This window comes from Drosophila nasuta, chromosome 3 (genome assembly GCF_023558535.2).
Source record: "Drosophila nasuta strain 15112-1781.00 chromosome 3, ASM2355853v1, whole genome shotgun sequence".
NCBI lineage: Eukaryota > Metazoa > Arthropoda > Insecta > Diptera > Drosophilidae > Drosophila > Drosophila nasuta.
The window spans coordinates 14,708,552-14,725,953 of NC_083457.1; the positions used below are offsets into that span (position 1 = coordinate 14,708,552).

The 17,402-nt window shown below is 37.0% G+C and overlaps 1 protein-coding gene across 8 annotated transcripts in view; it reads left to right on the forward strand.

Annotated features, from left to right (window-relative positions):
- LOC132791088 (matrix metalloproteinase-14) overlaps positions 1-17,402 on the forward strand; it is a 25,999-nt gene continuing 8,597 nt past the window's right edge. For 4 of the 8 annotated variants that reach the window (XR_009632863.1, XM_060799887.1, XM_060799888.1 and 1 more), the window contains exons 1-2: positions 6,294-6,822; positions 9,234-9,489. Coding sequence is in view for 6 of the 8 variants with exons in the window: in XM_060799887.1 (XP_060655870.1) it covers positions 9,379-9,489 (111 nt within the window). In the remaining 2 variants the exon portion in view is untranslated. Of the gene's footprint in view, positions 209-2,130; positions 2,666-6,292; positions 6,823-9,233; positions 9,490-17,402 lie in introns of those variants that run through there. The other 4 variants (XR_009632862.1, XM_060799884.1, XM_060799886.1 and 1 more) reach the window with 3 other exon arrangements.

Here is a 17,402-nt window from a genome sequence, read left to right on the forward strand (position 1 = left end):
ATAAATAAATAAGAAGCCGAAACAACTTTGTTATTCATTAGAGAGCTGTTGCTGCCTCAGGTGTATCGTGAATCATCGAAGCAACAGACTGCTAACAGCGTGTTTACAGACTGCTAACTTAACAGTCGCTTGGTAACAGTTGACTGTTAACAAACACAAATTGAATAGGACTTGCGCTCGCATTTGAATAGCGTTTGAAAAGTTTGTGGTAAGTACAAGTACTCGCACTCATAATCGCACTCATACTGTTATTCTTTTTTCGAATGGCACGAATCCTTTACAACATTTGTTATGGCCTGTTGCTCGAGTCCCGAGTCCAGGGCAACAATGGCAACAACTTTTTCTATGCTTGCGGCCAATTTGACCACACAAAAGTGGCAGGAAATTATTCTCTGGCTATTTTTCTATGAAAAGCAACCACTTCGGGTCTCGCTCTCTTTCATCTATGTGTTTTCTATGGTATACTGTGTGTGTGAGTTTTTTTATGTTTATTGTTAGTCGCGTGACTCGACAAGCGACGACGGACGACGCCTAGCTCGCGCCTAGCCCGCTCCAAATGCAGCCTGTGGACTATAATCATAAATAGAACAACAATGAAGTCAATTTGACAATGGCAAACTTGGCATACTCTACCTTCTGTTGCGCAAAAGATATAAGCATATAATAATATTCATAATGTAATGTACAATAAACAGAAGACATAATAATAGAATTGTGTCATGGGCATATCATTTAATTTGATTAGATGTCTAGTACAAGTTTTAAATCCTCTACAAACTTAGAGAGCTATAATTAGATGATCCCACGTGTATCACATCTTTTAATCTACAATATATAATAGGTTATTATTATGAAAGTGCCAAAGTTATTCAACCATTGAATAACTTTTATTGATGTTGCGTTACCCAGTTACCTAGTTCACATCCAGATCTTGGTACTAAAATCCTTTCCTTATCATTGCCATTGAATAACTTTTATTGATGTTACCCAGTTCTTGCCTATATCTTTATATTACAAATCTTCCTTTATTATTGTCTTTGTCATTGGCTTAAGTCAGATAAATAATGGAAATTTCTGGGAACTTTTAAACTCATCTTGTAATGAAATAATATTAGTTGCAACAATTCTGTTTACAATTACAATTATAACTACATTATTTATCATTTTGTTGCAACCGGCTAAAAATCGTAAAAGTTACTCATATAGCAAAAACCGCATAATGCAATGCTTTGGGTGACAATCTGGTATATTTTGTATTATATGTTATATTTTTAATGTATACCGATATACCAAATAGATCCTTGGAAATATTTTAGTATTTTTTTTGTTATATTTTTTAACATAGTTTTATTGAAGCCAAATATGCCAAATATATCATTAGGTATATTTTTGTATTTTTTGGTATATTAATTTAGTATAATTTTAGAATATGGGGTTTAAAAGTGGATAGCGAGAATCTCACTGTCGAGCCAACTCGACTGTAGCTTTATTAAATGCTTTTGTTGTAACGAAATTTTATTTTTCCAAAAATAGAAAAAATGGTTCTTTATTCTTTTAAAACATGTTTAGTATTTACAATCTGAATTTCTCTATTAATAACCATCTGGTTAAACAAAATACAAGTGTTCTATATAGAATATATCTTAAGTTTTCTATAATCACACTCAAGTGTTGCGAATCCACTGCAAAAGTGCATAAACTTCTTGAAAAGATGATTCGAAGCAACGACGCCAAATGCGGGCACATAAGCAAGATATGTGTGTGTAGCTGGGACAGGTAATAGGTAATACTCATAGTATTAGAATTCATATCACACATACATATACATGATGTAGTATGTAGTAGTAGTAGTAGTGAGAGACGAGCGTCGCCGGCATTGTCGCGCCAAAGAAACGCCATAAAGACAAGTTAACAGCGCATATACGAAGTAATTTAGCTTGGCCAACAGGCCACCACGAATCAGCAACAGAGCCCAAGCCCAAGCCCAAGCGGCTGAGCGCGAGAAAGAGAGAGAGAGAGAGAGAGAGAGAGAGAGAGAGAGCGGGAGTGAGAGTGGGAAGGAGAAACAACACAGAGGCATCGCCGTGGCAGTGGCAAAACAACAAACGGGAGTCGCACACGGAACGTGCTATGAAACGGTTCGCGTAATCCAACGACGTCGCTTCATTTGATTTGATTCGATTTGTTGCTCAACCCACCTGAGAGTAGAGCCCTCGTAGTATTCGTATAATATTCGCATAGTAGTATTCTCATAACAAAGTGATCTAAAGTTATATACTGCCAGCATATCCATATTACTCAATATACGTGAACCTCACGACAATTTAGTTAGTCTAGTTCATTAGTTAATTAAGACTCTTGGCGAGAGTTAACCTTGTGCCAGCTGCTGCCTAATTCAAGACTTATCAACAACAGTAACTCACTCGAGAATTGCGTCGACTTCGCATCTAATCAGCCACTGGCCAATCTTGTTTCCGTATGTGTGTGTGTTTGTGAGTTTCGACTGATAAGATCCAAACGACCCGGACAAAGCGTGTGTGCAATATTTGCGCTGATTCTTATCATCAGTCAATAGACCACATTATTCCATAATTATTACAAATCATCGCTGCAATATTCAACATTCCGTATTCTGTATTCTGTATTCCGCATTCAGCATTCTGTGGTAAGTTTCACTTAACTTTGGATAGTTTTGGTTGCCCACGGGCTAAGTTCAGCCATTATGATGAGTCATTCCCATCCCCCAAAATGATTATTTAAAATTGCCCACAAAATGTGACTCAGAAGCATATATGTAAATATCTAGTTGAAAGTTTAGGCGGCTTGAGGTTGATGCCTCCACGCTTTATAGACAGCTGAATGTCATAATACTTATAGTTATTATGATCTATTTCACCATCCAAATTACAACGACTTCAAATCATGACTAAATTTCATGATAAACACTTTATGATGAATAGTTGTAGAGTTGTAAAATTAAATATCCTATATGCGGTCTCTTTCCAGATGAGTTTTAATAATGAGAAATAAGTTTGCCTGAGGAAACTTCCACAGTATTGACAAACTCTAACCAAAATTAAATTTTTCTATGATTAATTGATATTCAACTTGACATGAGCAAACAATATTAATATCTATAATATACGTTTCATATAGGTAATTCAAAGTTGTTTTTTCTACTAAGAATCTTGCAGTTAAAGTTTGGGTATATCAAGATATTATTCTGCAATTTAATTGATTACTTATGACACTTAGTATATATCTAAATTTAGAGTGAACAACTGACAGCTCAAATTGATTACCACCTGGAAGCCAACTCAATTTATTTACATTACGCAGGTAAACACATTGGTTGTCAAAAGTTGAAATCGATTAAATGACAACTCTGTTTGTCTTTGCTCAAATCAAAGTTGTAAGCTGAAATTGCATTGAATTTGTAGCCCATCAAATTAGTTAGTAAAAACTCTTTTCAACTTTTAATGTCGTATTTCCTGCTTGATCTAATCATGGCAATGCTCGTAAATATCACGACTAATGTGCATCCATTTGTGTGTGCTGCAGTTTTGATTGCATTTTGCATTTGGCTGCCAATTGTTCTTTAAACATTAACAAATGCATCACGTAGGCATATTGTGGAAATTCGAATTCTAATTCTAATTCAAACTTAAATTCAAATTCTAATTCTAATTCAAATGCCAATAACAAACAATTTGAATTACGAGTATTCGTTAGGCATTCGTATTTATATTCGTATTCATATGTGAATGGCCGAACTGACCGTGACGTGATTGCGTTTGAAATCAGTTTTTGAACAACAATTACGATTATATCATTACGATCAGAAAATATGGTTATTATTTTGCGATTTGTTTCGCTTTTCGCAAAGTTCTCTCTCACAACTAAGGTTCAATTCATTTCTCTGGACTCTGCCAATGGCAATGAACCGTTGGGGCTTGGGCAGCTCTATAAAACGGAACACGAATCTATAAATACGAGAATACGCTTGTACGATAAATAGTTGACAACAAAAGGCACAATAAGAGAGAGAGACTCATAAATATTTCATTGTTCTTGTCACAGACACAAGACGAGAGATGAGATGAGTTGCATGTATCGAGAGAGAGAGGGGAGGCGAAAGAGAGACGCAGTTGCAGTCAGGGAAGCTGCAAGTTGGATGGCATTCGGAATGGGACTGCAACTGAGAACTGCGACTGGGAACAACACTGACAACTGCAAGTTGTCATTGCCATAAAAAGAGGCGGGAGGTCGACAGTTCTGTGTTGGGCTTTTGTTCGAACTTCTGTTTTCCATTTGCAGCATTCGAAATGCAATCTTCCAGATTGACATAAAATTTCACACATGTGGCATTTCATTTATTTACACACTCAACACTCAACACTCAACTTTTGCTGCTGTACAGTTTTCCACTATTCCGAGTATATATCGTTGATATATTCTGTACTCTCTCACATATGCACATATAATTTGCAGCGACTGTTGGGCAATTTACTTCACGTGCCCAGCATCTGTGCCTTCGTATAACTAGCGGCGATTTTTCCACCAGAAAATAGACAAGGGGAGTGCAGGCAGGGGGGTACAGTCGTTGACTCACACTTTGATTCAGCCTAGCTATTAACCCAGACATTAATATCTTTGTGCACAATTGATGCTAATGGCCAATGGGGCAAAAGCCAAACACTCACACTCACACCCAGAGATCTGTTTAATATGAATGCTAAACAAATCATGACTAAATTTGTGTACATATCTATGAACTTTGTTTCTTGACAAGCATAAGAACAAAAAAAACAATGCAAAGTCATTCAATTAAATACCCTGCAATTACGGATTTCATTAGACAGCAGCATCTCCTCTTAAAAGTATCAATATGAAAAGCCTATGTATACCCTACAATTATTAGTGACTAACAAAAAACATTATATTTCTCTTGAAATTGCATTGACTGATCTTCAGTTAATAATTTCTATCAACAATGATTTTTCTAGAGATCTGCAATACACTTTCATTAGCATCATTCAAGTTCCATGGAAATTTCTTAGTCAAATATTAAACAAAAATTCTTTAAGCTATAAGTTTCTGCAACCCAAAATTTAAATACTCTACGCAAAATTAGATTTATAAAATGAAACTATATCAGATCTATTAATTTGAAATTATACAATTTTTGAAAGTTAAGTTAGAAAAAAAACAATATTAAAAAAGAAGAATATATTTTATATTAAAGAGAAGATCTTAATTAAAAGTAGCTAATATAATATTTTATTGAATTGATAATTTTGAATAAGAATTAAGTTTGAGTAATATTTCTACCGTATAAAACATATCATTAAAATAAAAGTGTCTTCACAGAATCGTTCGTGCAATTCATAAATTTAAAATACCCAAGATCAGTGGAAAAATCTAATACTAGCATCATTAATAATTCCACAAACTAGAAATTACGTATAGGAGAACAGTTAGAACGCAGCACGCAGTCTCTCTATGAGTCTGCCATGAAATCAAGCAGGAAGGCGTGTGCCACCAAAGTGTTAATTGTCTCATACTACCTTATTTGTAAACACATAATAAACATACACACATACACACACACGCAAGCGCTGAGATTACTCATGAGTAATATTCATTGAGCAATAAGAAACCACCAAAACGAAAGCAAAATTCGAAACGAAAATTCAAGTTGAAATTCATTCATAAATTTGTGTATCGAGTTCAAGTGATTTCCCATTAGACCTGGCTGGCACACCCGCACAGTCAGCCAACAGAAATTCAACGGAAATTGCACGAAATTTGCGAGAAAACAGCAGCAGCAGCAGCCGGGGCTATAAAGTGTCAAATGAGATCTGTAAACTGGTAAAATGTAAAAATGCAAATTAGTTGTGCGACAACAAAGCGTGCGCTAAACAGTTGACAAAAGCGCTGCCGCTGCGATAGCTTTTTTTACCGCTGCTGCTGTGGCTCTGCTAATAGTGGTATGACACATGTTGTGGATTCCAAGAAATTCGCATTAGTCACATACAGCGATTCCCTTCGCGCTCACACACTGAGCGCAGCTTTAAGTTAATATTAACAGCAGCAACAGGTTTGACAGCAATGGAATCCCCACTGTTAAGCGCTCGTGCTGTTAACTACAGTTGCGCTCTGCCAACGTTGACGTCAGCTGTTGCGTGTGCGTGCGAAAGCTTTTGTGTGCGCAACTGCGAAAGCTTTCGGCCGCGCAGCGATCATCGGCGAGGCAGCGCCTCGAAGTTTGCTGTGCGTTGGGATCAGTTGAAATTTGCGCGCTGCTCTGTGCGGTTGTGTTTAGCGGCGAGTAACGAATACGAACAAAATACCAATAACATTAATCATTAAGCGCACACACATACACATAACATAACAGTTGCAAGCAATTGCAAAGTGAACTTAACTAAATTTGTGCCGTTATAGCCGAGTTTACATTTTGCGGAAATTTGCGGAAAAGCGAGTACCCGAAAAAAAGAAAGAAAGCGAGAGAGAGTACAGTTAGTGCCAACGAATTTTTGTAATGAATTAAATGAAACAAAAGGATCGCGTCAACAGTGTGAATATCAAAGAATCAATTAATAACTCAACTCAACGCAACGAAACGCATCGCGATCGCCCACACGCACTCGTTTAATTTATGCGCCGAGCTAATTAATCAATTTGTTGAAGTGTTGCATGCGACGACAAGCACAAGAGGAACAAAGAAAGCAACAATAATAACAACAACAATTCAAGCAATTGCGGTTGTTGCAGTTCATTGATCTACTACGTCTCTCAACGCACAGTCACAATTTACATGTAAGCATCGGCAAAAACTAATCAAAAAGGGTATTGAGGTGGCACACCTCATTCAATTTCATTCAATCGACTGCAGTTGATTCATCCGATCGAGCCTAGCACACAGCTGCCGCATATCTCTAAGGTCAAGTTCTAAACCAATAATATATTGACTCACAAGTCCACTGGCTATTCAAAATATTTGGTAATTCACAGCCCTGAAGCATAAATCGACTCTCATATCTTATCGATGCGTAAATTCATGAACACGTCTTCGGTAAAAGGGCGGGGAAAATATCGCTGCTGATAAGCTGCTAGAAACATTGGGCAATCCAGCTTTTCAAAAGAACAAACTAAAAGAATGCGAACGTCACAAATACACTGCAAGAAAGCGGGCCAAGTTAATAACATCAATATTTGCTATGTGTCATAGATTGGCTTAAATAAATAAGTTAGATGCTTCCATTCCCTCTCTAATTTTATTTATTATATCTTTTTCATTCAGAACATGAATAATTCCCGCTGTGTAGCTTAGAGATTCTAAAACCGGTGCTAAACTGGTTAATAAGAATTCTATCAACAAATTAGCAAACGAAAAAGCGATAAACAAATTTTCGGTATGTTGTGAATATCAAATCAATTTATGCAAGTGAATCACATTTAGTCGCAAATAGAAATATAGAAATCGTATTAAGATGTAGCATAGGTTTCTGGGTTGCTTGCAAGCGTGTGTTCCTTAATGTCCCACATTACGTATACGTAACATGTTGATAAAAATAGCAGGCCAAAAGCAGGCAAACACTTCAAACCTAAAATGCAATAAGCTATTGATTGTTGTTGTTTATTTTCGTTTGCCGCAGAATTGCGCGTATTGATTAAACAACAATGCAAAAGCTTTCATCGTTATAGCGACTAACTGAGGCAGCATCTAGGGCAGGGAAAGAGGGCAGAGGGTGCAGAGTGGTGGAGAGTAACCAAGCGAAGCGGAGTGCCAAACAGGTGCCCAGCTCTTTAACCTTAAACCCACAAAGCGACGACCTTCAACCCGCTGTCTAATTGCCACTTCTCCCCCGCATGAACAACACACACAAATACACACATAGAAATTTAACTGTTTATCATTTGCCGTATCTAAATATTCACCCAAATATACATGTTTAGTACATATACGTAAATAATCACACTGTGAACGTGAACCAATTGTGTGAGACACAGGCACCTAGAGTAGGCGCAGAAGTATATAGAAATATGATTCTAGTGTCCACATTGAAATCCCCAGTGATTAGTCAATGGCAACAAAAAACCAAAAGCAAAAACAAAGACAACACAAAATGCAGACTTACGCGTATCAACAGCAAATATTGTCTCTTTTTTTTTGTGGACGACACACCCAAAGGCAGAAAGAAAAGAAAAAAAAAACATTTTGAGACTTTGCTGCTTGCTCTCTTTTGCCATATTCTTTGTTTTGGGCTCTGTGGCGTTGAAAAGTGCCCGCCACTTGTCGTATACTTGATATCACTTATCGCTCACGTTGCTGATGTCACAGCCAGACCAAATGCACTGCGCCAAATTTATGGCTACTAAAAGGGTGTTAAAGGGTGTTACACATTAAACATCATGTAAAATAAACAGCAAATAAAATGTAATAATTTCCAAGTTGCATCTTTTTTTAATACTGCAGTTGCCAAGCGTCTTTGGCTTTATAGAGTTCATAAAAGCAAACACAGTTAGTGGCGTTGTACATGGCGTATACGTTACACTTGTCATATAATAGTGTTGGGGCAAAGTCATATCATTAAGTTGGCTATTTTTAGGGCTATCATTAGAGACAAAGAGGAAGCCACAATGCTTGTGCATATTTACAGTCTAAAATTAAATTATAATAAGGTCTAAATTTAGTCGAGATTTAAGTTCAAGTGTAGACAACAAATGCAAGACAGCCACATGACTGCTGCGGCTGCAATCAACAACAAACTAACAACAGAAAAAGAAGAAGAAGGCAGCTGACACGTCAGAAGTGGCGTCAGAAGGCAGTTACTACCAATTTTTACTACGCCACACTTGGCTACAACTCGCGACTCGACGCGACTCGGCTATAACTCGACGTAGTACGCCAGCACTTCCGTTCCGTCGTTGCAGGCATCCAAAATGTGTGCTATTTAGCTCCGCAGTCAACCTGTTGGCACTTTTTCTTTGGCACAGCAAATGGGCCAACTGCTTCCGTTCGCCCTTTTGCACTTGGCCTGCTCTGATTGTTGATTGTTTGTCGGCGGCTTCAATTTCTTCTTTTACTTTTTTCTTCTCTCCTTTTTTTTTATTGCACCTGTCCTACAATATGCATGTGTACAGCACACGACTACCTGGGACCTGTATGAAATATTAATTGACCTTTTTGCAATTCTATTTTCTATTTTTCTATTTTCTATTTGCAGTGCGCAGTTGTTATTACAACTTCAGTCACGACTTGAAGTTCAAAGTGCGCCCTAGACACAACAACATCGACAGACAACAATCGTATCTGCATCTACATTATCTACAATAATAACAACAACACCAACAAACAACAACAGCTACAACATGTCCAACACCTGCCAAAGCTACGCATCCGTGTTCATAGTGATGGGCACATTGCTGTCCATACTGATGGCAGCACAAAGTGTCCCAGTTTCAACGACAACACAGGCCGAGGTAAGTTAAATAAAACAACTAAGAAATCTAGAAACAGAGTGTGCTCGACTAGATACCCGCTACCCACTTTTAAAGAAAGCTAAACAGTCCAGCATTATTCATAAAATACTGCAAAAATAAAATACACCAAAAGTCATATTTGGTATATCGATGAACTCCTATTCAGAATATACCATAGAGGTCAAAATATACCAGATTGTCAGCCAAAGCGGCTAAGATCCGTTTGCAGTAGGCGCAATTTGTTGTACAGAAGTATTTCTTATTCTACAATTTTAAACGGACAGATAGACAGACGGACAAACATGGCTATATCGTCTCAGATAGTGACGCTGATCAAAAATATATATACTATTTATAGTATCGAAGATGCCTCTTTCTGCCAGTTACATATGTACATTTCCTGCCAGCACAAAGTAATAATACCCTTCTACCTATAGGGTATAAAAATAGTATATAGTATAGAAAGAACTACACTGATATCTTAAAATGACAATGGACGACGACAAGTGGCTCGGTGTTCGGTGACTCAATGAAAATTGCCAGAATATCTATCAAAAAACCAACAGACCAAACTTGAGCCAAAGTGTTTGACAACTAATTGAGCAAACAATTCAGTTATCTCGACTGACCAGCAAAAAAAAAAAGAACATGATAAGGGTGAATGAAAAGTAGAGAGAAAAAAAATGGCAAGCGAATCGAAATTAAAATTGCAAGTAATTTAATAACCGTTTGTAAAATGAATTCGAATTGAATCCAAATCAAATTACAGCCTCAGCATGCCAATGTTAATCACATAATTGCGAGCGTGTAATTTGTTAAATTACAACAACGAGCACACACAATAAATAAGGGAACTATTCGCTTGTTATAAAGTTATTAAATGGTGCATTAAATATTGGAAAAAATATGGGGTGATGAAAGAAGATAATGACTTTGATTTACAGCTGTATTAATGAATGAACTTCGATTGCAACACTTTTGAATTTCATATTAACTAGTTATTTATACTTTTATTTTCTTTAAAATTACTTTCTTTACTTCAAAATAAATAAGGAAACTCTTTGCTTGTAATAAAGTTATGTGAAAAGAACTTCGATTGCTACTCTTTTATTTTACCAATCTTATTAACTTGTTACACATTTACATTTTATTTCTTGAATATTACTTTATTCACTTCCGATGAACATGACAAATCGCTGTCATAAAAGTGAAGCATTCATGTATTCAACAGCTGCAGCTAAGCTGTGGTCGCCATAAATAATTGCATTTAATATTTAGTATAGCAAACATGCATCAATACTATATATATTGTATATTGTTTACAGGCTTGCTTATGGTTAGTTAGTCAGTCAGTGGCTGCAACACATGCAACATTGGCAATTATTCCACTCACATCTGCACGCAATGCATTCAGTTTATATCGCACAAATCGCCGACGCCACTGTTAACTGACCTTAGTTCCCCCTTTTGGGGGTCTTTTTGCCTGGCTGGCAGTAATTTTGAGGACAGTCTCCCCGAGCTTCCCTTTCTCATTGATTCCCTGCTCCATGTGACTGTATTAATTGCTGGTTTTGGTGTCGATCTGGTCATGACATTGCCATTGTCACATGGCAGCTGTGCCACATGCAAGCTCAACCGTCACCATGGTCCAATTAACTTTTATTGCAGCACATTTGCCAGCTAAATAATCTGCTAGATAAGACATCAACAAAACTGAATGTGACTGAATTTTTTTTTTTTTGTGAGCAAGTTTGATCTCTAGCGCTTGTCAACAATATTTTCAATTTAAGTTGCGTTTTATAATAACTCTTGATTGATTTATTGATTGATCGAAATGTAGATAAAAAGCAGAGCTATCTTTATTGAGAATTTGTATTTTTATTTTTTCCCTGTAATTTTGTCGCTCAATTAAATGAAATTCATTCAATTTGTAATAATAATAATAACTTGTATTCCCCTTTCTAAGAAATTTCCTTTTCCTAGAAATTTCCATTTTTCAAGAAATTCCCTTTTCCATATCGTACAAGAAATTGAACTTGACAAATTCCTTTTCTAAGAAATTCGCCTATCCTAAAAATGTCCTTTTGCAAGAAATTACCTTTTTAATAGTCTTTAGTTTCAGTTCCCAAACCATAGAAGTTCAACTTGATAATAATTTTAAAAATTTATTTTTTGATAAAATAAATTCAAATATAATTTGACTCGACCTGAAATAGAACTTGAACATTATTTTCATTTTCTATCAAAAGTATTTAGACGTTAACTTTTTATTAATTTATATTCATTTACTCAATGCGAAATAAGCTATTTGTTAGTCTCTGAAATGAATTCAGCTTTTATTATTGTCTACATTTGCAATTTTAACTCGATGTTTGTTAGACGACAACTCCGCATCGTCGTCATGTTCAGTTCAGGCACATCAATGTACGATTAAATCAATAGTTTTCCGTTTGCATAAACTTAATAATGACTGCTATTAATGACTGCTAATGCCTAAGTTAAAGCTGCGCTTTCATGTCATTAATATGTAGTAGCTGGAAAGAGATAGAAAGAGGGAGGATGAGGGCGACTTTGGCTGCTGCTGAGCTGATTATCAGCGCCTAATGCCAGCCAAATTGTTGTCATGCTTATCGTTTTGTGTGCAGCTTGCAAAATCGCAGCGATGATCCCACAAAAACAGCAGACAAATCGCTATATAAATTGCAATTGGCACGTGACGGGGGCATCGGGGGAGTTGAAGTCTTTATAATTCTCATGATTCTCCTGTTGCTGCTGCTGGCGACAAGGTTGTCACGTTTTGCGGCACAAAGTGTTTTCTCTTGTTGCACGATTGCAATCTGCATAAATTAATAAAGCAGCAGCATCAGTATTAGCAGGTGGAATCCGAGCTAGATTCGGTTTCAGTTTGAGAGTCAGACTTCCAGCCACACCTCTGAGTATGAGCCTGTTAAAAGTGTGTTCCTGTTTGCCCATTTATGTCGAGTGAAATATGTAACGAGTGCAAGTTTATCGATAGCAATTATCGATCAATTCGATCACTTTGAGCACGCGCTATGAGCGATGCGTGCTTAGAACAAAAACCGAAGCTATTGTTGCTGCTGCTGCTGTTGTCTTTGTTCAACTATCGGCTAATTGATATGTTGAGCGCGTTGCCAGCAACTTGGCGCGGAACCTGCATGGCCATTGGGCTGGCCAGTCGCCCAAAACGATAATGATAATGACGACGGTAATGATGAACGTTGATCGTTGATCGACGATCGTTGAATAGGCATACGTCAACATTGCGCAGCCCATGTTTGTCTCACTTCAATGTCAGACTACAGTACAAAAAAAAAAAACAATCGGCGTACTCCCACTGTTCTAAGTCTTTGCTACTCTCCAATAAATTTTGTCGGATTTCGCAAGACTTACACTGATCAAAAATAGTACTAATATCAAGATTTTGGTCTGAGTACAAAGAATTTCAATGTATATACCAAAAACATGAAAACCTTAATGTTGGAAAACATCTATTGATTTTAAGAACATTTATGTTAATATAAGACTCAGGTTCTTATTAATAAAAGGAACATTTCATATATAGTTTTAAGAAAAAAATCTTACTAAAGCTAAGATCATAAACATATGACCATTTATCTATTATTTTAACATTTTCTTATTTGTATTCAATCAGTTGAATGTTAATCACTCCACTTAGGAAATACTTATCATCGATTAGCACTCACCAAAATAAAACCTTTATTGGAAATTCCATGAATTTCACAATTTAGTAATCTAAATCTAGTATTTTTGGTTATATTTTGGCATGAGAATTGGCAAACTCATAGTTTTCATAGTTTTAGGAATTAGTTCTTAAATTATTTTAAGAACAAAATTGTTAAGACAAATGTTCTTGATTTTAGAAATTGTTAATTTTTTCAGTGTAGATCGAAGACACTGCGAGTCATGGCAATGGCTAGTCAGCTCTGTCTGCACTTGCAGTAAAGTCTTTAACAACATTTAAATCGTTTGTTCATTTATTTGTTGTTTTCCCCCCAACTGCATTTGTAATGCATGATTTGATTGATTTAGCTCTTTATCTCTGCTTTGCTTTCATTAATAAATGTGACTCACTTAGAACATAGATATATAAATCTACATATGTGCATAGTTTATGATTGTCTACCTTACATTGACATAGATTGGAATCTCTACAAATTGTCAGCAATTTGCTTTAAACAAAAGCAAACATACAATGACACTGAGTCAGTGGAGGCATCGCAGCATTATTGTGATTAAGACATAATGCAACCCACCTTCAATAATCACGCTTTATGTCATCCACGTTCCAATTCGAGAACTGCGACGCGTCATCCGCTGCGTATGCTTAATCGAAGCCAAGTCAAAGGTTAATTGCAGCAGTCTATTGGAATGAGCTCAGGCAGCAGTTGTGCTGTCTCCGACTGACTTGCTTTTGTTTCCAGCTTAATTAAAAGAGCACCCAATGTGTGTGAGAGTGAAAGAGAAGGCACTCGATGTACAACTGGTCACAACTGGCAGCCCAAAAGTTACTTTCAATAATGACGTATTTGGCTAATTATAATCGTTAACCAACTGGGCAAAAGTTGGAGCCCCCTAAAGAAAAGTTCCATGCGTATTAACCGCAAATTTTCGCGTGCGTCACGCAGCGCCAAGAAAAACAGCAGGAAAAACAACAACAGCAGCAGCAGCAACAGCTAGAGAAACAGAAACAGTTCCGAGACTTGGCGTCCAGCTAATCAATAAGTTAAACTAACTAAAAAAAACATATACATGCGAGTACGATGGGAAGTTGTGAGAGTGTTGCTTGATTGATTTGGGCAGCCAAATGCAAAGCTGGAAAACCCAACTGAAACTGGGAAAAAAAACTGAAAGTCACGTTGCGTTTTTTTGTGCGCGACCTTCACGAGGTGTTAACAAAAGGATGCCAAGCGGGCAAACAACCAAACAACCAAACGGGCAAACAGGTAAACAGCTAGATAGGCAGACAGGTAAACAACTGAGCAACTGAACAACTGAACAGCTGAACAGGATAACCTTGCCATTTTGAAAAAGCTAAAGCAAAGCAAAGCATCGTATGCAAAAAGTAGAAAGCAAATGTTAGCAGCTCAAACAAATGATATTTTGTATCCTAAGGTCACAGCGCCATAATAAAAAAGAAAAGCACGCTCAAAAATGCGCTGTTTATGGATACCCTCTAGGTGCAATAGATTCAAATATATCCTGAAATGCTTCAGGCATTACCATATACAACATGCAAACAGAGCTTAGCATATAAACAAAGCAATCGCTATGACTTCTAAATATGTTTTCCCAAAAAAATTTGAAAGTCTTTTTATGCTTTTACGAAGTTTTTATTTAAAATTTACTTCTCTGAAAGATTCTTTTTATTGAGCAAATATTAAATTTTAGATGACAATAATCATAAAGCTAATAAAATAAATCTATTTAAATTATTATTCCCTACAATAAAACAGACCACAATATTCTAAATTACATTTATTTAGTCGAGAACTTCCATTTTAAGATTTCCAATTTATTTAGCACTCTTAGCGTATAAAAGTGCCTTTATAAAAAGTAAACTTGAGATTGTATCCTTTATTTGTTGCCCAGTTAAACCGTTTTGAGGGAGTTTCTGTGAGTTCTTGGAGTTTTGCATACAACACGTTTCGTTATCTTAACATCTGCAGTTTATTTATCGCCTCGTAAATTAACGAGGAGCAAAAAGCGAGCCAAAAGGCACCTTTTTACCTGCGGGGTTAAATGTCAAATTTTTTTATGGGAATTTCGCAGCTGACAAAATTATTGGCCACCTCCTTTGGGGTCCTGCTTTACGATTTGCCGCTTTTGCCATTTAAGCCAGCATTTTTGGCCTGCTTGCTTACATTAGCCTGATTATGGAAGTTGCGCAACTTTCGGCACCTTTTGGAGGCTGATTTGGCCCAGTTTTTCATTAGCCGCCCCCTCCGCCCCCCGTCCGTCTCGTCGCTTCTTGCACGTTTTATGACCATTTAAAGACCAGCTTCAATATGGCTCGCATTTCGCTTTTCACACACAAAGAAAAAAAAGTGATGTAATCATTAAGAGGAGAAACAAGCCAAACAGGTTGCAGCTCGTTAGTGATAGATAGATAGATGGTTTATAGTGTGTGTGTGTGTGTCAGCAGTTTGGCTGCAATCACTTTCCCAGCGTGTCTCTGTCTTTCTCTCTTTGAATTGGGGTCTAGGCTTAAAGAAGTTGCTCCTGCCGAGCAGTCAATGACCCCAGCGATGTTTGACCCAAATACTGAAAATTTAAAGCGTCAGCAGCAAACGCACCCTTATACTAACGATACCTAGACCTAGACACATATATATTATATAGTATAGTATAGTAACACTCGCACACTTCAAGCCACCCTCTCAGTCAGTCAGGGCAAATACAATTTTCTCATCAATTTCCGGTCAAGTAAAATGTAGCGCGCAGGCGAAAAAAGTAAAGCGAGAGAACTAAACGAGCGCCGCTTGTTTATAATTTATGCATGTCCTGGTCTTGTTTGGCCGGAAATAAACGGACTCTGGCACCGCCTTTCAAGGGTCAAAACACGCCAACTAACACAATTTACAGCACAATTTTCGACTCGGGGTCAATGACTGACCAAAGCCAACTCTGCAATTGGTCTAATTGCGCAGGCTTCGCTTGGCATTCAAAAGGAGCAGAATAATATGCGCAAACAGATTCGGATTCAGATTCAGGATCAGGAAACACGCTTAAAGTTGCCACATAGGGTGGAAGGGTACTTTAACTTTGTGTCTCCACGAATTGTTTGGAGACATCGCCTTGATCAGCATCAACAGCCAAGACAATATAGCAATGTCCGTCTTTTTGTCTGTCTGTCTGTCCGTCTGACCATATGAAACACTGGATCTCAGAGACTATAAGACAAAGAGATATAATTTTTTGTATTTTGCTATATTTCGGTATATTTTACACTACATGGTATATTTTGAATGTAGTATATTTTGCACTATATGGTTTATTTTGAATGAAGTAGATATATTTCTTCATATTTTGCTATTTTTGGTATATTTTGGACTATATGGTATATTTTGAATGCAGTATATTTTGCATTATATGATATATTTTTAATATGTGAATGTAGTACTATATCAATATATGTTGGTATATTTTAGTATTTTTGTGGCATTAATTCGGTATATTTTAAGAAAAAAAAACCGCACTGTTTTGCTTTTACTCAAAATGGGTATCGGGTATCCCACAGTCGAGTGAGCTCGATTATAGCTTTCTTTCATGTTTTTGCTTAAATTTGTTATACTTGCAAGCATGTAAAACCCTTTAGGCCAGGCCAAAGCAAGGCAGGACAAGGCCTAGGCAGCTAGTGAGCTGGCAAAGTAGGCAAAGAGGTCAGCGATAGACAAACTGCAGAGTGCTGTTCACTCTGCACTGTTCGTAGTTCAGTTCAAGTGGCCAAGTTGCAGCAGGGGCTGTTGACATTTTACTACCCATTTGTTTTGCATTTCTAACATTGAAAACATTGTGGCACATTTGTTATTAGTTTTGTGTGTGCTGCGGCGCAAATTGATGTCAATGTCTCTCTGGTGCGTTCTCCTTCTGCTGCAAATTGAAGTGCAATTTGAGTGAGCGCCGAAACGTGAACCGAACATGCATTATAATTTCCATAATTTTGCACAGTTTTGTGTAATGCGATTGCAGATTCATCGATTCTAGTATACTTGTTGTGTATCTTTGAGTACGTGTATCTGACAGTTTATCGCAGCATTTCCGCTTCGCACTTCCGTTTTTTTTTCGTGTTGTGCTTTAATCCTCCCGCTTGTTGTTTTGTGACGCATTTCATTCTGTTCAGTTTCGGTTATACAAAAAGGTTCGTCAACACC